Below are 22,084 nucleotides of genomic sequence, written 5' to 3'. Positions count from 1 at the left end.
CCCTAAGGAACTTATCTAGATGTGTGGTGAGCACTTTGACCCAACAAGTGCTTTACAGAAGTTTATAATGCAGAGCCATAAAAATAAAAAATCATATTTTTTCACAAAAATGATCTTTTCACCCCCAATTTTTTATTTTCCCAAGGGTAAGAGAAGAAATTGGACCCCAAAAATTGTTGTGAAATTTGTCCTGAGTACACTGATACCCCATATGTGGGTGTAAACCATTGTTTGGGCGCAGGGCAGAGCTCAGAAGGGAAGGAGCGCCATTTGACTTTTCAATGCAAAATTGACTGGAATTAAGATGGGATGCCATGTTGCGTTTGGAGAGCCCCTGATGTGCCTAAACATTAAACCCCCCCACAAGTGACACCATTTTGGAAAGTAGACCCCCTAAGGAACTTATCTAGATGTGTTTTGAGAGCTTTGAACCCCCAAGTGTTTCACTACAGTTTATAACGCAGAGCCGTGAACATAATTTTTTTTTTTTTTTTCACAAAAATGATTTTTTTAGCCCCCAGTTTTGTATTTTCACAAGGGTATCAGGATAAATTGGACCCTAAAAGTTGTTGTCCAATTTGTCCTGAGTACGCTGATACCCCATATGTGGGGGGGAACCACTGTTTGGGCGCATGACAGAGCTCGGAAGGGAAGGAGCGCCATTTGGAATGCAGACTTAAATGGATTGGTCTGCAGGCGTCACGTTGCATTTGCAGAGCCCCTGATGTACCCAAACAGTACAAACCCCCCACAAGTGACCCCATATTGGAAACTAGACCCCCCAAGGAACTTATCTAGATGTGTTGTGAGAACTTTGAACCCCCAAGTGTTTCACTACAGTTTACAACGCAGAGCCGTGAAAATAAAACATATTTTTTTTCCCACAAAAATGATTTTTAGCCCCCCAAATTTTTATTTTCCCAAGGATAACAAGAGAACTTGGACCCCAGAAGTTGTTGTTCAATTTGTCCCTAGTACGCTGATACCCCATATGTTGGGGTAAACCCCTTTTTGGACGCACGGGAGAGCTCGGAAGGGAAGGAGCACTGTTTTACTTTTTCAACGCAGAATTGGCTGGAATTGAGATTGGACGCCATGTCGCGTTTGGAGAGCCCCTGATGTGCCTGAACAGTGGAAACCCCCCAATTCTAACTGAAACCCTACCCCTAACCTCACCCCTAATCGTTTACTGAACATTTTCTGACAGTCATAAGTGCCACGTATATAAGTGCCACGTATATAAGTGCCACGTATATAAGTGCCACGTATTTAAGTGCCACGTATTTAAGTGCCACGTATTTAAGTGCCACGATATTTCAGTGCCACGTATTTCAGTGCCACGTATTTCAGGCACTGAAAAATACGTGGCACGTAAATACGTGGCACGTAAATACGTGGCACTGAAATACGTGGCACTTAAATACGTGGCACTTAAATACGTGACACTTAAATACGTGGCACTTAAATACGTGGCACTTAAATACGTGGCACTTAAATACGTGGCCACTGAAATATCGTGGCACTTATATACGTATATACGTATATAAACGTATATTTCAGTGCCACGTATTTCAGCGCCACGTATTTCAGTGCCACATATTTCAGTGCCACGTATTTCAGTGCCACGTATTTCAGGCACTGAAAAATACGTGACACGTAAATACGTGGCACGTAAATACGTGGCACTTAAATACGTGGCCACTGAAATATCGTGGCACTTATATACGTATATACGTATATAAACGTATATTTCAGTGCCACGTATTTCAGTGCCACGTATTTCAGGTTAGGGGTAGGGTTAGGGTTTTTTGTTTTTTTCTTGTTTTCTTGTGTTTTTCTATAAAAACGCATGCGTTTTACCGCGTTTACATGCATTTTTTCACACATGTGGTTTTTTTAAAAAACGCATGCAGATAAAAACGCAAGTGTGAAACCAGACTAAAATACGCTTTTTATAGCAAAAAAGTTTTTGCGTCTCCACATTTTGAGACCTATAATTTTTCCACATTTTGGTCCACAGAGTCATGTGAGGTCTTGTTTTTTGCGGGACGAGTTGACGTTTTTATTGGTAACATTTTCGGACACGTGACCATTTTTTATCACTTTTTATTCCGATTTTTGTGAGGCAGAATAACCAAAAAACAGCTATTCATGAATTTCTTTTGGGAGAGGCGTTTATACCGTTCTGCGCTTGGTAAAATTGATAAAGCAGTTTTATTCGTCGGGTCAGTACGATTACAGCGATACCTCATTTATATCATTTTTTTATGTTTTGACGCTTTTATACGATAAAAACGATTTTATAGAAAAAATAATTATTTTGGCATCGCTTTATTCTGAGGACTATAACTTTTTTATTTTTTTGCTGATGATGCTGTATGGCGCCTCTTTTTTTGCGGGACAAGATGACGTTTTCAGCGGTAACATGGTTATTTATATCCGTCTTTTTGATCGCGTGTTATTCCACTTTTTGTTCGGCGGTATGGTAATAAAGCGTTGTTTTTTGCCTCGTTTTTTTTTTTTTTTTCTTACGGTGTTTACTGAAGGGGTTAACTAGTGGGCCAGTTTTATAGGTTGGGTCGTTACGGACGCGGCGATACTAAATATGTGTACTTTTATTGTTTTTGTTTGGTTTTTTTAGATAAAGAAATGTATTTATGGGAATAATATTTTTTTTTTTATTATTATTTATTTAGGAATTTTTTTTTTTTTTTTTTTTTACACATGTGAAAAAATTTTTTTTTACTTTTTTACTTTGTCCCAGGGGGGGGACATCACAGATCACAGATCTGATAGTGTGCACAGCACTCTATCAGATCGGCGATCATACTTTCATCGGAGCAGGCTGCAGCTTTCATCTGCAGCCTGCTCCGACCCGGAAGTGCTCCCTGCAGGACCCGGATACAGCCCCTCGGCCATTTTGGATCCGGGGCCTGCAGGGAGAAGACGTTCGGTACGAGGTGAGTACATCACCTTGTACCGATCGTCTCAGGGAAGCCCGCAGGGAGCCCCCTCCCTGCGCGATGCTTCCCTGTACCGCCGGTACACCGCGATCATGTTTGATCGCGGTGTGCCGGGGGTTAATGTGCCGGGGGCGGTCCGTGACCGCTCCTGGCACATAGTGCCGGATGTCAGCTGCGATATGCAGCCGACACCCGGCCGCGATCGGCCGCGCTCCCCCCGTGAACGCGGCCGATCGCGTATGACGTACTATCCCGTCGGCGGTCATGGGGGCCCACCCCACCTCGACGGGATAGTACGTCTGATGTCAGGAAGGGGTTAATATATATTGCACTGTACAATTTGAGGAAATAGGAGGAAGTACCGTATACTATATTTTAAAGTAGCACAAAGACGGCTGTATAGCCTTTGCACATATGCACTTTATTGAGATGTAATTTAAAAAGCACCTTATAAAGCATATATAATTAGACACAATTAAGGATGGTTAAGACATGCATAAATATGAAGCACATGGACATACTCACTGCTTGAGAAAGGCTCATTGCGAGCTGAAACGTTGCCTGAATATGTGGGTAAATTAAACCCTGCACATTTTTTCACTGGAATAATGGAGTGCTGCCTCTTTTTTTGAAATGTAATTAAACAGTTAGTAGGGGACCGGCCTGGAGGGCATTTGCGCTTCTGCCCAAATGGGGGATAGTTTGAATCATTCTGTACATTCCTATTAATGACCTCCTTTTCCTTTTTGTTTTGAAGACAGAAAATAACGTATACACTCGTGTATAAGCTGAGTTTTTCAGCACTTTTTTTGAGCTGAAAATGCCCCCTCAGCTTATACACGAGTCATTGTCCCAGAAAGCAGGTGGGGGAGGGGGAACGCGGGGAGCGGCGGAGCAGCGGGCTGGAGCCAGTGGCCGTGGCTAAAGCCTGTGCCTCTGCTGTAATAGCGCACAGTGCCAGCAGCAGCCGCCGACTTCCAGCACACATTATACTTACCTACCGGCACACCCTCGGTGCTGGCAATGAATTTCGTTCCGGCCGCCAGCGCCTGCAGCTGATCCAGCCGAGCGATCACGTGGCATCGCTCATTAAGGTAAATGAATATGCACGCCTCTCCACCCCAATAGGCGAGGTGCGCATATTCATTACCTTAATGAGCGGGGCCACATGATCGCTTGGCAGGAAGAGCTGCTGGAAGCTAGAACAAAATGCAGTGCTGACACCGAGGGCGCGTAGGCAGGTAAATATAATTTTTTTTTTCCTAAACAGGAATCATACATAGGGATAAGAGGGTAAGGAGCCATGCACACCAGGACAGGGACTGGGGAGCCATGCACACCAAGACAGGGACTGGGGAGCCATGCACATCAGGACAGGGACTGGGGAGCCATGCATACGACAGGGACTGGGGAGCCATGCATACGACAGGGACTGGGGAGCCATGCATACAACGACAGGGACTGGGGAGCCAAGCATACCACGACAGGGACTGGGTAGCCATGCATACAATGACAGGGACTGGGGAGCCATGCTTCCAATGACAATGACGGAGGAGCCATGGATACAATGATAGGGACAGGGGTGCCATGCATACCACGATAGGGATGAGGGGACAATGTATACCCGGCTTATACTAGAGTCAATAAGCTTACCCAGTTTTTCGCGGCAAAAGTAGGTGCCTCGGCTTATACTCGAGCATATACGGTATTTAAGTACAAAAGATAAAATAAAAAGAGTAATGAGGAGATGGGTCAACTGTATTCACTCCCCGATTCCTTGATACAATATTTAAGAGTTTTAAAGAAATTGAATTTTAAACATGCAAAGATGCTTCACCTTACCTATTAATAGAGCTAACGGAGGCTTGCAGCTTGGAAATGCATTGAGAAGTTCCAATATGCTGATTGAATGGTCTCTAATAAAACGGTTATAATCAGCACTGCCCTGTTTGCTGCAGAGCTCCAGTAATCTCCGCTTCTCTCCAGTATCAGATGTATACTCCACTAATGCACGTATGAAGGCCTACAGAATATGTACAAAATGTCAACATTATATTTTGAGAACTCTGATAAAGCAGCGTTGTCATCAAATATAACCGGACACTATACCCCATAAGACCAAAACTTACAAAAGAAGCCTCACTACAATCAAAGATTATATGAACCTACAAAAAAAAAAAAGCACTTTTGAATAAAATATACAAAATACATTATTATTACATGATTAATATTAAACAAATACATAGAAAAGGTAAAAAGATCATGTATGAAAAAATTTCCCACATGTCACGCTGGGGGCGAGAGGACACACAACGTGCAACGAAACACGAGGGGAACACCAGGGAAGATGTACAAGGAAGACCCTGGCAATAGGCAGCAGGGAGAGGGATCACCTCCTAACATAAACCCGAGTCTGATCCTTGCACTCCCTATCATTCCTAGACTGGTCCTTCTCCCCGTGCGCGATCACGTTCCTTGGCCCTCGACTTAAGGCACCGTCACATTAAGCGACACTGCAGCGATATCGACAACGATGCCGATCGCTGCAGCTGTCTGTGTGACAGCTCTCCAGCGACCAACGATGCCGAAGTCCCCGGGTAACCAGGGTAAACATCGGGTTACTAAGCGCAGGGCCACGCTTAGTAACCCGATGTTTACCCTGGTTACCATTGTAAATGTAAAAAAAAACAGTACATACTCACCTTCTGATGTCCGTCAGGTCCCTGGCCGTCTGCTTCCCGCACTGACTGTGAGCGCCGGCCGGCCGTAAAGTAAAAGCAGAGCACAGCGGTGACGTCACCGCTGTGCTGTGCTTTATGGCCGGCCGGCGCTCACAGTCAGTGCGGGAAGCAGACGGCCAAGGACCTGACGGACATCAGAAGGTGAGTATGTACTGTTTTTTTTTTACATTTACAATGGTAACCAGGGTAAATATCGGGTTACTAAGCGCGACCCTGCGCTTAGTAACCCGATATTTACCCTGGTTACCATTGTAAAACATTGCTGGCATCGTTGCTTTTGCTGTCAAACACGACGATACACGCTGATCTGACGACCAAATAAAGTTCTGGACTTTCAGCAACGACCAGCGATATCACAGCAGGATCCAGATCGCTGCTGCGTGTCAAACACAACGATATCGCTATCCAGAACGCTGCAACGTCACGGATCGCTATCGTGATCGTTGCAAAGTCGTTTAGTGTGAAGGTACCTTAACCCTATCTAGTGCGTAGGCCAGCAAGACACTAGTCCCACTATTCTACTTAACCAACAGGAACAAACATCACAGTTTCTCTAGAGACAAAGACCTTCAAATAGGTCAGTATAAATAAATTATAACCGGAAAAGTATTAAGCTAGCAGTGGGTTTATATAGTGGAAGGGAGATGCTGCAGTTGAGAACTCAAGCTCCGACTTCACAGCCAGAAGAGAAAGGGCCTTTAATGCTTTCAGCACCGAACAAAAGTAAATGACTCCAATTCAAGGTAAACGAGAGACAGATCCTAAAGCAGACCTGGGCAAGATGCGGCCCGCGGGCCGCATCTGGGCCGCCTGATGATTTTGAACGGCCCGCCAGCTAGCTGTCACTTCTGACAGCCGCCCCCGGCACCACTCGGCCAGCCGCTTCTGAGGAGGACAGCTGGCGGCTGGAGTGAAGGCCCCGAGCTCATCCACACGCTGTCGGAACGGGTCAGGATGTGATTTACACAGCATCAGGAGCCATTGGCTCCCAGCTGTGTCGATCATTCTTGTGACCAGAGGCAGCATTATGCCACCGGTCACAAGAGGCTGAGCTCCGCATCGGCCCTGTACGTCATGTGCGGACGTCACTCCAGCGCTGCGCGGGATGTGCTGCGGTGAAGCAAGTTGCTGGCTGGCGGTCTCCTTCGGGTGAGTATCCGCGCGGTCGGGGGGAGAGGGGGTCCCTGTGTTGCTGGGGAGTGTGAGGGAGGGGGGCCACTACATGGGGCTGCCGCAGCTATCACATACTGGGGGGGCAGGGGGGATTGCTATCAGTGGGGATCACCTACAGCGGATGGCTACATTAACCCCTTCCCGACCTGTGACACCACGTAGGCGTCATGAAAGTTGGTGCCAATCCGACCTGTGACGCCTATGTGGCGTCATGGAGGGATCGCGTCCCTGCAGATCGGGTGAAAGGGTTAACTCCAATTTCACCCGATCTGCATAGACAGGGGGAGTGGTACTTTAGCCCAGGGGGGTGGCTTTGACCCCACGTGGCTACGATCGCTCTGATTGGCTGTTGAAAGTGCAAAAGCCAATCAGAGCAATTTGTAATATTTCACCTATGAAAATGGTGAAATATTACAATCCAGCCATGGCCGATGCTGCCATATCATTGGCCATGGCTGGAAAACCTAATCTGCCCCCCGCCACCGCCACCATTCTCCTCCCCAGTCCTACGTTCTGTGGTCCGCTCCCCTCCGTCCTCCTGTCCGCTCTCCCGTCCTCCTGTCCGCTCCCCCCGTGCTCCGATCCACCCCTGTGCTCCGATCCCCCCCCCTCATACTTACCGAGCCTCCCGATGTCCGTCTGTCTGTTCCATGGGCGCTGCCATCTTCCAAAATGGTGGGCGCATGCGCTGAGGGCCCTCCGAATCTGCCATCCTGCAGATTCGTTCCATGTACATTTTGATCACAGTGATAAAACCTATCACAGTGATCAAAATAAAAAAATAGTAAATGACCCCCCCCCCTTTATCACCCCCATATGTAGGGACAATAATAAAATAAAGAAAATATATTTACTTTTATTTTTCCACTAGGGTTAGGGTTAGAACTAGGGTTAGAACTAGGGTTAGGGTTAGAGTTAGGGTTAGAATTAGGGTTAGGGTAAGGCTATGTGCACACGTATTCTGGTCCTCTGTGGATTTTTCCACAGTGCAAAACCGCTGCGGATTTATCGCGGATTTACCGTGGTTTTTCTGTGGATTTCACTGCGGTTTTACAACTGCAGTTTTCTATAGGAGCAGCTGTAAAACCGCTGCGGAATACGCAGAAAGAAGTGACATGCTGTGGAATGTAAACCGCTGTGTTTCCGCGCAGCACAGCATGTGCACAGTGTTTTTTGTTTCCCATAGGTTACATTGAACTGTAAACTCATGGGAAACTGCTGCGGACCCGAAGCTGCGGAAATGCTGTGGATCTGCAGTGTTTTCTGCAGCGTGTGCACATACCCTTAGAAATAGGCTATGTGCACACGGTGCGGATTTGGCTGCACATCCGCAGCGGATTGGCTGCTGCGGATTCGTAGTAGTTTTCCATCAGGTTTACAGTACCATGTAAACCTATAGAAAACCAAATCTGCTGTGCCCATGATGCGGAAAATACCGCGCGGAAACGCTGCATTGTATTTTCCGCAGCATGTCAATTCTTTGTGCGGATTCCGCAGCGTTTTACACCTGTTCCTCAGTCAATAGGTGTCAGGACTCTGAACATTTTTTACCTTTTGTGCATTACTGCCCTTTTCCAAGATGGTGTCTTTGGTCTCATGTGCACTGTGTCTTCCTGCTATAAAACTCCACCCCAGCCTTCAGTCTGTGCTAGAGTATTCTGCCTTGCATCCAGCTCCTGACCTCTGATTACTCCCTGGCTATACACCTGCTCCTGTGAACCTGTGTGGTGATCCTGCTACTCTGCTCTGAGTTCCTGCAGCAAACACAAGTTTCCAGTAATCCTCCTTCATCTGCTGCTCGTGTTTACTTTATCTGCATTTGCTGGACATGTAAGCTGTGCTGCTCTGCAATAACCTGAGACTATTAACCAGGCCTCCCTGGTTGAGCTAAATATATGATTTGAACTGCCCTATAAGCATATCTATCTGTGTTTGGACTAAGACAAGGATTTATTCGTGTCAAGTTTCCCCAAGAATAATTGTGCTTCGTAGACTTTCTGCTTGATTGCATTTTCCTCTAAAGTTTCCTATAGACTGCTAAGCTGCGTTTATTATTTGCACCAAGTGTTGTGGACTTGGGTTTCTCTCTGCACCTGTTTGAATCACCGTGTGATAATATAGACTTTACCACTTATAAAACTGTGTCCTGTAGTTGTCTTGTTCCATGCAAAGAGTCTCCTGAGTTATACCCTATAATTATTACAATAGGAATCCACAGGTGAAATCTGCACAAAAAAACACTGGAAATCCGCTGTAAGTCCGCAGGTAAAACGCAGTGCCTTTTCCCTGTAGATTTTTCAAAAATGGTGCAGAAAAATCTCACATGAATCCGCAACGTGGGCACATAGCCTTAGGGTTAGGGTTGGAATTTTGGCTAGGGTTGGAAATAGGCTTAAGATAAGGCTTGTGGTTAGGGTTATGGTTAGGGGTGTGTTGGGGTTAGGGTAGTGGTTAGGATTGGGTTAGGGTTGGGATTAGGGTTAGGGGTGTGTTGGGGTTAGGGTTGGGTAAGGGTTGGGATTAGGGTTAGGGGTGTGTTGGGGTGAGGGTTGTGGTTAGGGGTGTGTTGGCTTTAGGGTTGTGATTAGGCTTATGGCTAGAGTTGGGATTAGGGTTAGGCACATCAGGGGTCTCCAAACGCAACATGGCGCCACCATTGATTCCAGCCAATCTTGCGTTCAAAAAGTCAAATGGCGCTCCTTCCCTTCCGAGCCCTGCCATGCGCCCAAACAGTGGTTTACCCCCACATATGGGGTACCAGCATACTCAGGACAAACTGGGCAACAACTATTGGGGTCCAATTTCTCCTGTTACCCTTGCAAAAATAAAAAATTGCTTGCTAAAACATCATTTTTGAGGAAATAAAAATGATTTTTTATTTTCACGGCTCTGCGTTATAAACTTCTGTGAAGCACTTGGGGGTTTAAAGTGGTCACTGCACATCTAGATTAGTTCCACGGGAGGTCTAGTTTCCAAAATGGGGTCACATGTGGGGAAGCTCCAATGTTTAGGCACAGAGGGGCTCTCCAAATGCGACATGGTGTCCGCTATCGATTGGCGCAAATTTTTCATTGAAAAAGTCAAATGGCGCTCCTTCCCTTCCGAGCCCTGCCGTGTGCCCAAACAGTGGTTTACCCCCACATGTGAGCTATCAGTGTACTCAGGAGAAATTGCCCAATTAATTTTAGGATCCATTTTATCCTGTTGCTCATGTGGAAATGAACAAATTGAGGCTAAAAGAATTTTTTTGTGAAAAAAAAGTACTTTTTCATTTTTACGGATCAATTTGTGAAGCACCTGTGGGTTCAAAGTGCTCACTATGCATCTAGATAAGTTTCTTGGGGGGTCTAGTTTCCAAAATGGGGTCACTTGTGGGGGGAGCTCCAATGTTTAGGCACACAGGGGCTCTCCAAACGAGACATGGTGTCTGCTAAAGATTGGAGCCAATTTTTCATTGAAAGTGTCAAATGGCGCTCCTTCCCTTCCGAGCCCTGTCGTGCGCCCAAACAGTGGTTCCCCCCCCCCCACATATGGGGTATCGGCGTACTCAGGACAAATTGTACAATAACTTTCGGAGTCCAGTTTCTCTTTTTACCCTTGGAAAAATAAAAAAATTGTTGCTAAAAATCATTTTTGTGACTAAAAAGTTATTTTTTTCCTTCATCCTTTATTTTTTTCCATAGCTAATACATGGCTGTATCCTTGTTTTCCTGGCTCTAGGGCTGCATCCTTTTTCTCCAGGCAGTGGAATCCAGTGGAAAATTTGCATTTGCAAGAACCCGTACTTTCTGTAAGTTCACTCATCTCAAATCATTGCGTAAAAATCTAACCCTATGCATAAAACCACACCTTTGTTACATTTTTTTTTTTTTTTTTGTGGCTGATAATGTGTGGTACCATTGAGTTGACTGTGTGTTTTCTACACCTCTAGCTATTATTCCTGAATTAGACTCTGATCAACATGTCTCAGCAGAGAGCATCCAGCCAGGAGTGGAAAAGAAAGTGTTAAAAAGTGTATCATAAGCTACTAGTGCTCTGTTCTTCTGACACTCGGGCAGAGAATCGTGACCCCCATCAGAAGAATTAGCCAAGCTGTTAGCCCTTAAATATGTCTGCTAAAAAAAGAAAGATTGATGGAGAATGCAGAGTTTTTAACAAGGAATGGACTTCTAAATATTTATTTACTGAAACCAAAGGCAAAGCTGCGTGCTTAGTTTGTGGAGAGCAAATAGCTGTGTTTAAAGATTATAATTTAAATCGCCATTACGAAACAAAACATGCGCAGAAATACAAGAACTTGACAGAGGCAGAGCAGGCACGGGCATCTGAAGATTTGCTATCAAAACTGCAAAGGCAGAAAGGATTTTTTACAACGCTCCACGCATCCAGGGATGCAGCTGCAGCGCCCCAGAGTCCTGGTCGTTGCAGTACTGTGGATCCGCCACTATGGGGAGCCATGGTGCGTTCGATGGCACTGAAGGAGTTCCTCTGAACAGGTATCACAGACACCAATATGTTTCACAGCAGGGCCTCCGGGGGGAGCTAAGGGTGCTATTCATTAGGCCACTCCCCACCATAGTGGGTAAACTGGGGGTCAGGCAGGAAGTTAGAAGAGAAAGCTGACTGGATTGAACGAAGCAACACCTTGTGGCAGAGGGTGTTGCGGAGGAAGAGACAGTAGGGTCTCTGTCAGGGGTGGGATCCTGACAGAGGCTTGGCATTGGAAAGAACGTAACGGGACCGTGCCTGCTCAGCATAGCGGCGGTGCCCTAAGAAAGGACTAGAAGCGAGATAGATTGTGCTGAGTGAGAAACGAGATCAAGCAAAAAGGAGAATACCAGTAGGGGTCATGCTGTAGGACCGGAGCAACATCCTACTGAGGCGCATTACCGGTGGCCGGAACGCCGAGGGAGTGGAATAGCATACAGCTTCAAGCCATACTCCAAACAGCGGCAGGGCAGTCAGTTTAAGGCGGGCTGTCTACCACATATCACCTATGAAGTCTTGGGGGGCAATTGCGGGAGAGGGGCGTCTCTAGGGTCCCGGAAGAACTCCAGGCCTACCTGACAAACGGGTGCCGTTCCAACCTGAATAACAGGGAGGGACGGAATACGAGAAGAACATCTATTAATCGAGTTGTGAGGGAACTTAAGAAACAGACACAACCGTTGTGGGGTACTTTCCGTGAGCACAGCAGGGAAGGACTACAACACACAGCACTAGAAGGAGGGCACTGATTTCCACCTGTGAGGAGAACTCTGGAAGTGCCATTGGACCGGCCGGACTTGCGCAGCCTGGTGAACCGGATTCTGGACTGAGGACCGAGAGATCTCCAGTAAAGAGGTAAAGAGACTGCAACCTGGTGTCCTCGTTATTTACCGCGACCTGCACCCCACAACTGCACCGCTACACCACCGCTATAACATCACTTATTTGCACCGGACGTCCCCCACTGACAGACAGGGCCACGGACCGGGTCTAGCCACCGTGACAACCCCAGGACTGAGATCCCAGAGGCCCGGCTCCGGGTACCCCTCGGCCCTGCGGCGGTGTGGGGGCGCTCCAGACTTGGCGTCACGAACAGGATCTACTTAAGCCTGAAGAATCAGGTCATGTGTGCCTAGAGACTGTGATTTACTGTGCTTGAACTGTACTTTATTGAAAAGACTGTGCTGCGCCAGTTGCCGCCAAAACCCGCCGCCATTGTAGCGCTGAGGAGAGCGCAGGAAGAGAAGAGGGGCGTGAAGTGGGCGTAGGCAAGCTGGAGAGCGCGAACAGCAATGGCCGCCCAGTCTAAATATTTCTGCACGGTGAGGACGTGTCCGTCAGCAGCAGAGATCCGCCTCCTAATCCTTAATGGGGGGCGGAGGCAGAGAAAACGAAACCGCTCCCGAAGGAGAGAGCGGGAAAAAGACCAGGAAGTGACCCACGTGGAGGACGCTATGGCCAGCAGCTCCGAACCCGACAGTGGGGTTGAAGTGGAAGTCTCCCCCGACTACCCGGATGAGCCCAGCAGCCCGTCCTCCGTGGATAACACCAGATTCCTGAGAGCCGAGATGGAGGACTTATATAACCAGCTCCTCCAACTGAATGTGAGAGTCCAGGCTCCGCACCCGGTGGAGCCGGTAGAGGGTTCCCGGACATCGGAGTTCTCACCGGAAGAACCAGCGGGACCTGCTGCGGAAAGTGAACTCGTACCAGTTGGTGAGTTCGCCGATCCTGCCCCGCCAGCCGAGGGTGTGTTAGTGGGTCCTGTAGCGGCACCACCTCTCCCGGGAACCCATAGACTCCAGCGCCTGCTACCATGGGAGGAAGCCACGGGCATGGAACACCGTATGCGAGCCCCAATCACCCCTACTCCCTTGCTGTGTGATGTCCACGCGGAGCGCACGGTGTGCCGCTGGGTGAACCCCGGATCCAATCTTATGGGGTTCCCCGGGGTGGAGACCCAGAAGGGGGAGATGGTACAGGCCCTAAGCTGGGAGGAATACCGAATCCAGCTAGAACACCGGTGGCGAGAGGAGGAGAAAGTACATCAGGCTGGGCGGGAGGCTCACCATCAAAAGGATTTGGCGGTCAAGGATCGGGCCCGCAAAGACCCCACCACTCACCAGGCCCCGCGCAGGCAGGGCATCGTCACCACCTTTAAGCTCCGAGGAGGCTGGGGCTTTATTAAGGAACCGGGGCTATACGCGGAGATCTTTGTCAACCGACGGGATGTCGAGTCACACCTTAGAGAGGGCCACCCCGATCGGGACCTCTACCCGGGGGACAGCGTTACTTACACCCGACATTTTGGGGAAAAGGGGTGGTTCGCTCTGAACGTCTACAAGAAAGAGAAACCAGCCCCTGTAGCCAAAGTGCCACCGTGTGACCGATCCGTAACCACCCCGGTCGCCCCCACCTGTCTGATCACAGAACCTGCGATCTGCCGCATGACCCCCGCAACCACCGTAGTGGCCAAGGAAGTGCCTTTTCAAGTAACCGATGTTCCTGATGTACCAGCGCAGAAAGAAGTGGGAACGCAGACCCTCATCACCGCACACGATCTGGTTGTGCAACAGACCCGCAACCATGGGGTGTACCTGGCCGCGGGAGTGAACCTGGAACCTGACCTGCCTGTATTGCAGGGGTTCCCCCGCCAGGTGGCGCCTCGTGGGGGATTCTGAAATTGAATGCTTCAAGAATGTAAATAGTTTTCCAGTTAACTGTTTGTGTACTGTTTACTGCTAAACCCGTTCAGGGTTAACTCTTTATGGATCCCTTAGTTGACCCGGGATCCTTAGTGTTTGTTTTTCTACAGTTTTGCACAAGTTTTACAAACTGAGAAATCATGAACAGTGCATGATCCAAACTTTCTTGTAAATAGTTTGCACCTTATTAAAGGCGCTTCCTACTGGTTTTATTTAAAGACTCTTTGCGAAGATACCGTTCTGGAACCTTTGCTGAGCATGGACTGGTAGGCTGAGAAGACGGACTACCTCAGACTTGATCCTCTTTTAAAGGGGATGTCCAACAGCGTACTTACAAGAGATACTGTTTTAGAACAGTAATGCAATGATAATGTTTGAACGAGAAAAGTTGTATGTGTTTTAACTAGTTAAATGTGAAGAAATACTGATGATGATGCTCTGGAAGAAATGTAACTGTTTAGCATAAAGGAAAGTTATGTGTGTTTAATTTGTTTAAAATGTGAAACCTAGATAATGTTCTTTAAAAGGAAAGATGCAGAAAGCCCGTAGGGGTAGATTTAGAGTTCTGCTTAGTTGAAAGTAAGAAAGTAATAATGAAGGTGAGGATAGAAGGTAAACCCTGAGTCCCCATAGAAAGTTAGTTCGTTACTAAGGACAGAGAATGAACCCGTAGGGGTTAAGAAGTGAGTCCTAATAGGAGCCAAGTAGAGCCGGCTCAATGTTCTCTAATCAAAAGGAATGTTATGTCTATACCATGTATAGTAGCGAAAGGCAGTAGGCCCTGGCTGAACGGGGCGGTCCTGTAAAAGAAAGGAGAGGCAGTAGGTCTGGTGCCATAGGGACAGGCGGTCCTGCAGGTTCAAAGTAGGAGAATGAAACAGTTAAAGGGAACCTGTCACCTGAATTTGGCGGGACCAGTTTTGGGTCATATGGGCGGGGTTTTCGGATGTTTGATTCACCCTTTCCTTACCCACTGGCTCCATGCTGGCCGCAATATTGGATTGAAGTTCATGCTGTGTCCTCCGTAGTACACACCTGCACAAGGCAATATTGCCTTGTGCTGGCGTGTACTCTGGAGGATAGGGAATGAACTTCAATCCAATATTGTGTCCAGCATGCAGCCAGCGGGTAAGGAAAGGGTGAATCAAACACCCGAAAACCCCGCCCATATGACCCAAAACTGGTCCCGCCAAATTCAGGTGACAGGTTCCCTTTAACTTGCCCTGTAATGTGATTATGGGAAGGCCTTTAGTGAGCTAGGAGTGTATGTTCCTTGAAGGCAGTGTTAAATTATTGTTCATTAAATTGCACTTAGTAGAATACCCAGTTGGGTAATGAGAGTTGGCGGTAGCCTGTTGCTATGATGTTTAATTATGTTTGTAACGTTAAAGTGTCCTCACCTCCCATAAAGGGAAGCCTGTTCAAGTATACTTATTGTTTTTGCACTCAACAAAATTGTATGTCTTTTTGCTAACCTGTATTGTTGTTTTCTTCCCAGTCCCGGAGTACTGTGTTTAACCAGGGGGGAGTGCAGCGCCCCAGAGTCCTGGTCGTTGCAGTACTGTGGATCCGCCACTATGGGGAGCCATGGTGCGTTCGATGGCACTGAAGGAGTTCCTCTGAACAGGTATCACAGACACCAATATGTTTCACAGCAGGGCCTCCGGGGGGAGCTAAGGGTGCTATTCATTAGGCCACTCCCCACCATAGTTGGTAAACTGGGGGTCAGGCAGGAAGTTAGAAGAGAAAGCTGACTGGATTGAACGAAGCAACACCTTGTGGCAGAGGGTGTTGCGGAGGAAGAGACAGTAGGGTCTCTGTCAGGGGTGGGATCCTGACAGAGGCTTGGCATTGGAAAGAACGTAACGGGACCGTGCCTGCTCAGCATAGCGGCGGTGCCCTAAGAAAGGACTAGAAGCGAGATAGATTGTGCTGAGTGAGAAACGAGATCAAGCAAAAAGGAGAATACCAGTAGGGGTCATGCTGTAGGACCGGAGCAACATCCTACTGAGGCGCATTACCGGTGGCCGGAACGCCGAGGGAGTGGAATAGCATACAGCTTCAAGCCATACTCCAAACAGCGGCAGGGCAGTCAGTTTAAGGCGGGCTGTCTACCACATATCACCTATGAAGTCTTGGGGGGCAATTGCGGGAGAGAGGCGTCTCTAGGGTCCCGGAAGAACTCCAGGCCTACCTGACAAACGGGTGCCGTTCCAACCTGAATAACAGGGAGGGACGGAATACGAGAAGAACATCTATTAATCGAGTTGTGAGGGAACTTAAGAAACAGACACAACCGTTGTGGGGTACTTTCCGTGAGCACAGCAGGGAAGGACTACAACACACAGCGCTAGAAGGAGGGCACTGATTTCCACCTGTGAGGAGAACTCTGGAAGTGGCATTGGACCGGCCGGACTTGCGCAGCCTGGTGAACCGGATTCTGGACTGAGGACCGAGAGATCTCCAGTAAAGAGGTAAAGAGACTGCAACCTGGTGTCCTCGTTATTTACCGTGACCTGCACCCCACAACTGCACCGCTACACCACCGCTATAACATCACTTATTTGCACCGGACGTCCCCCACTGACAGACAGGGCCACGGACCGGGTCTAGCCACCGTGACAACCCCAGGACTGAGATCCCAGAGGCCCGGCTCCGGGTACCCCTCGGCCCTGCGGCGGTGTGGGGGCGCTCCACAGCCATCAGGACAAGCTTTGTAATATCCCACAAAATTGCAAGAAACAGTAAGCCATTCTCTGATAGGGAGTTTGTGAAAGAATGTTTGGTGGACTGTAGCAATAATTTGTCCTGAGAAAAAAGAAGCGTTTTCAAATGTGCCCCTCTCCAGGCGAACCGTAACAAGACGGGTAGAAGACATTGCGGGGAATTTGGAGTTTCAGCTTAAAGGGCCACTGTCACCCCCTCCAGCCGTTATGAACTAAAAGAGCCACCTTGTGCAGCAGTAATGCTGCAGTCTAACAAGGTGGCTCTTTTAATTTTTGATTAAGTTATTACCTCAATAAAGCGTTTTGAAAATTGTCCACAAAGACCAGATATTGTACCTGGAGGCGGTCCTAAGCGTCCTGTATGAATCCCCGAACGGCCGTCACTCTTCTCTTCAGGGGCGATGGTCGCCGACCCCTTTGCGCTTTTTCTTCTTAAATCCGGCGCCTGCGCTGTGCGTGCCTGCCTGGGGCAGGCGCAGTCTTCATTGTCGGTCATAGCGCAGATCCAGGGCTCCTGACAGCGGCGGCGGCAGAGCTGTTACCCCAGTGGTGGCCGCTGTCTTCAGGCTCCTCCGGGCGCGGTGCGGTGTTATCCAGCGCTGTACGGTGTTATCCAGCGCTGTACAGGCTCCATGGACGTCACTGCGCTCCAGCAGCTGGAAAACTACAACTCCCAGCATGCCCTGACTGCCAGGTCTATCGGGGGACGCTGGGAAATGTAGTTTTCCTGCAGCTGGTGCAGAACAGACGGCAGAGGCTTGCTGTATTCAGCAACAGGGTGGCCGCACTGCCCGCACAGGCGCAGTCAGGCACCCTGCGTCTGAGTGTGACTCACAATGAACACTGTGCAGGCCCCAGGTAGGCACGCACAGCGCAGGCGCCTGATTTAAGAAGAAACACTGCGAAGGGGGCGGAAACCAGTGCCCCTGAAGAGAAGAGTGACGGCCGTTGGGGGATTCATACAGGACGCTTTGGACCGCCTCCAGGTACAATATCTGGTCTTTGTGGACAATTTTCAAAACGCTTTATTGAGGTAATAACTTAATCAAAAACTAAAAGAGCCACCTTGTTAGACTGCAGCATTACTGCTGCACAAGGTGGCTCTTTTAGTTCATAACGGCTGGAGGGGGTGACAGTGGCCCTTTAAAAACAAAGTTGATCATTTTATTGTTTTTTCCCTGGCTCTGGACGAGAGCTGTGATGTCCGTGTTACCGCACAGTTACTTATCTTTGTACGCGGAATAACAAATAACTTTGAGATGACTGAAGAACTGGTAGCTTTGCGATCATTGAAAGGTACCATGACAGGGAGTGATTTGTTCACCGAAGTAAATGCCTCCGTGGACAAACTGGGCCTAAAATGGAACAAATTAGTAAGTGTTATAACCGATGGATGTCCAAATATGACAGGGAAAAATGTTGGACTTTTGAAGCGGATGCAAGATAAAGTGAATGAAATAAACCCAGAACAGAAATTTATATTTTTGCATTGCATTATTCATCAAGAAGTGCTGTTCAAGTCGGTGCTAAAAATCAGCCATGCTGTTGATGTTGTAACTAAGACTGTTCATTTCATCAGGGCAAGAGCACTGAATCACAGACAATTTGTTTCACTGTTGGAGGAGCAAGAAAGTGAACATAGTGACATAGGCTACCACACAGCTGTGAGATGGCTCAGCCTTGGGAAGGTGCTTAACCCCTTTCTGCCAGCTGACGGAATAGTACGTCAGCTGGCAGATCCCCTGCTTTGAGATGGGCTCCGGCGGTGAGCCCACCTCAAAGCCGCGACATGTCAGCTGTTTTGTACAGTTGACATGTGCGCAATGAGCGCGAGCAGAATCGCGATCTGCTCGCGCCCATTAACTAGTTAAATGCCGCAGTCAAGCACTGACAGCGGCATTTAACTAGCGCTCCCGGCCGCACGGCCGGAGGGGCTCGCACCACTGACCCCCGTCACATGACCGGGGGGTCAGCGGTGCATTGCCATAACAACCAGAGGTCTCCTTGAGACCTCTATGGTTGTTGATGGCCGATTGCTTTGAGCGCCACCCTGTGGTCGGCGTTCAAAGTACACCTGCATTTCTGCTATATAGAGGTGATCTGTACTTCACCTCTATGTAGCAGAGCCGATCGAGTTGTGCATGCTTCTAGCCTCCTATGGAGGCTATTGAAGCATGCCAAAAAATTTTAAAAAAAGTGTTTAAAAATATAAAAAAAATAAAAAATATATAAAAGTTCAAATCACCCCCCTTTCGCCCCAATCAAAATAAAACAATTAAAAAAAAAAATCAAACCTACACATATTGGGTATTGCCACGTTCAGAATCGCGCGATCTATCAATAAAAACAAAGGATTAACCTGACCGCTAAATGGCGTAGCCAAAATTAAATTTTTTTGGTCGCCGCGACATTGCATTAAAATGCAATAACGGGCGATCAAAAGAACGTATCTACACCAAAATGGTATCATTAAAAACGACAGCTTGGCACGCAAAAAATTAGCCCTCCCCTGACCCCAGATCACGAAAATTGGAGACGCTAAGGGTATCGGAAAATCGCGCAGTTTTTTTTTTTTTGTAGCAAACTTTGGAATTTGGTGAACCTAGCAAAAAAGCCAAGCAAAAAACAAGTGTGAGATTGCACTTTTTTTGCAATTTCATCACACTTGGAATTTTTTCCCATTTTCTGTTACATGGCATGGTAAAACCAACGGTATCGTTTAAAAGTACATCTCGTCCCGCAAAAAATAAGCCCTCACATGGCCATATTGACGGAAAAATAAAAAAGTTATGGCTCTGGGAAGGAGGGGAGCGAAAAACAAAAACGAAAAAAACAGAAAAAGCTCCGGGGGTGAAGGGGTTAAAAGAGTATGGGACCTGAGAACTGAGATTCAGACATTTTGTTAAATGAAAGGCAAAGACATCCCAGAGTTCTCAGATAAGCACTGGATAGCAGATCTGGCCTTTGCCATTGATTTGACTACACTAATGAATTAGCTAAATACCAAGCTGCAAGGCAAAGGCCACTTTGCATATGAAATGTTCTCCTTGGTGACAGTTTTCATGAGAAAATTGAAGTTTATTTCTAGCCAATTGAAGATCAATATTCTCACTCACATGCCAACACTCAAAGAAGTCACACCATCAGCTGATCACCTCGACAAGTATTCATCCATGTTTGCGGCTTTACATGATGAATTTTCCAGAAGATTTGAAGACTTCAAAGCAGTTGAGAGTGAAATGCACATGATTTCTTTTCCTTTTACATGCTGTGTGGATAATGCACCCAGTGATATCCAGTTAGAACTCATTGATCTGAAGTCTGACAATCTACTGGCAGAGCTTTTTAAATCAGTATCACTGCTGGAGTTTTATTCTTCTCTCAAAGAGGAAAACTTTCCACACATAAGGAGGCATACTCAGAGGATGTTAGTTCTCTTTGGATCTACCTACGTATGTGAACAAACATTCTCACTGATGAAGTTCAACAAATCCAGATACAGATCCTCTCTCAGTGATGATCACTTGTGTGCTATTCTTTGCATATCCACCTCAGATATTGAACCTAACTTCAGTGAACTTGTTCGTGCCCAAAACAGGCTAGATTACTCTCATTGAAGATTCTCATGTTATTGAAATGTTTCATTTACTGTTCTTTACCAACTTAAAGGGATGTCGGTCTTTAAAAAAACTAACATATCTTGATCTACAACAGCAAGTTTTCTACAGTTTTCTACAGTGAACAAGCTCGTTGCAGTTCATCATCTCATCATTAAATAATGATGTAAGTATGTCTTCCATATTTTCTTTGTATTGTAAATCTTTGCATTGTTTAACATACTGTTTGTTTATGAAAAGATAGCATATGTATACTACAGTATTGGGTAAAAATGAGTTAATTATATTAGTCCGGCCCTCTAAAACCATCCCAAATTCTCATGCGGCCCCATGGCAAAATTAATTGCCCACCCCTGTCCTAAAGAGTACCTGCGATCTATTGAATGCCATTTCCTTCTTATCCCAGATCCTCCAAGAGTCACATCAGGATGTGACACACCCCTGACACCACCACAATAAGGCCGGGTTCACACTTTGCGGTGTGCTCTGCGGGTTTATCCTGCAGCGGAATTGATAAATCTGCAGGGCAAAACTGCTGCGATTATCCCTGCAGATTTATCGCGGTTTGTTCCGCGGTTTCCGCTGCGGGATTACTCCTATAATATTGATGCTGCATATGCAGCAATATGCAGCATCAATGGTAATGATAAAAATAATAAAAATTGGTTATACTCACCCTCCGATGTCCGGATCTCCTCGGCGCTGCACCCAGCGCTCCGGTTCCAAAGATGCTGTGCCGAGAAGGACCTTTGTGACGTCACGGTCATGTGACCGCGACGTCACCACAGGTCCTGCTCGGCACAGCAACTCTGACCGGACGGCCGCGGGCAGCGCTAAGAGGTGAGTATAGCATCATTTTTTATTTTTATTCTTTTTTTTACCCCAAATATGGTTCCCAGGGCCTGGAGGAGAGTCTCCTCTCCTCCACCCCGGGTACCACCCGCACATTAACCGCTTACTTCCAGCAACGAGGGCACAGCCCCATGCGTGAAGTAAGCGGTGCAATGCATTTCTATGGGTGCAGAATCGCAGCGATTCTGCACAAAGAAGTGACATGCTGCGGGTTTTAAACCACTGCGTTTCTGCGCGGTTTTTCCCGCAGCATGTGCACAGCGGTTTGCGGTTTCCATAGGGTTTACATGTAAATGTAAATGCTATGGAAACTGCTGCGGACCCGCAGCATCAAAATCGCCGCGGATCCGCGGTAAAAACCGCTATGTGTGAACATGGCCTAAGAGGATTATGCCAAATAAATGTGAGTGCAGGAGACCTGGTAAGTATATACATTCTTACATACACCAAAAGGCACATATCATGTGACCAGTACACACACAAGGGAATGACAAATTCATAAAGAATCATATGACTAATAAATACACCATGCAATTTGTGGCCTGTTTTGACAACCAATAACAAATAATAATTAGGCCATGTTCACACTTTGCGGCGTCCCTCGGCGGGTTCTCCCGCAGCGGAATGGATAAATCTGCAGGGCAAAACCGCTGCGGTTATCCCTGCAGATTTATCGCGGTTTGTTCCGCGGTTTCCGCTGCGGGATTACTCCTATAATATTGATGCTGCATATGCAGCAATATGCAGCATCAATAGTAATGTTAAAAATAATAAAAATTGGTTATACTCACCCTCCGATGTCCGGATCTCCTCGGCGCT

The 22,084-nt window shown here is 47.3% G+C and overlaps 1 protein-coding gene across 6 annotated transcripts in view; it reads right to left on the bottom strand.

The window, feature by feature from the left end:
• Positions 1–22,084, bottom strand: part of MTRR (5-methyltetrahydrofolate-homocysteine methyltransferase reductase) — a 1,305,783-nt gene that overhangs the window by 858,902 nt on the left and 424,797 nt on the right. For all 6 annotated transcript variants that reach the window (XM_077269440.1, XM_077269443.1, XM_077269446.1 and 3 more), the window contains one exon: positions 4,806–4,986. In XM_077269440.1, coding sequence (XP_077125555.1) covers positions 4,806–4,986 — 181 coding nt within the window. The remainder of the gene's footprint in view (positions 1–4,805; positions 4,987–22,084) is intronic.

This window comes from Ranitomeya variabilis, chromosome 6 (assembly GCF_051348905.1).
Source record: "Ranitomeya variabilis isolate aRanVar5 chromosome 6, aRanVar5.hap1, whole genome shotgun sequence".
Lineage (NCBI taxonomy): Eukaryota > Metazoa > Chordata > Amphibia > Anura > Dendrobatidae > Ranitomeya > Ranitomeya variabilis.
Note: the sequence above shows the minus strand (reverse complement) of the source record. Positions and strands in the feature narration are given on the sequence as shown.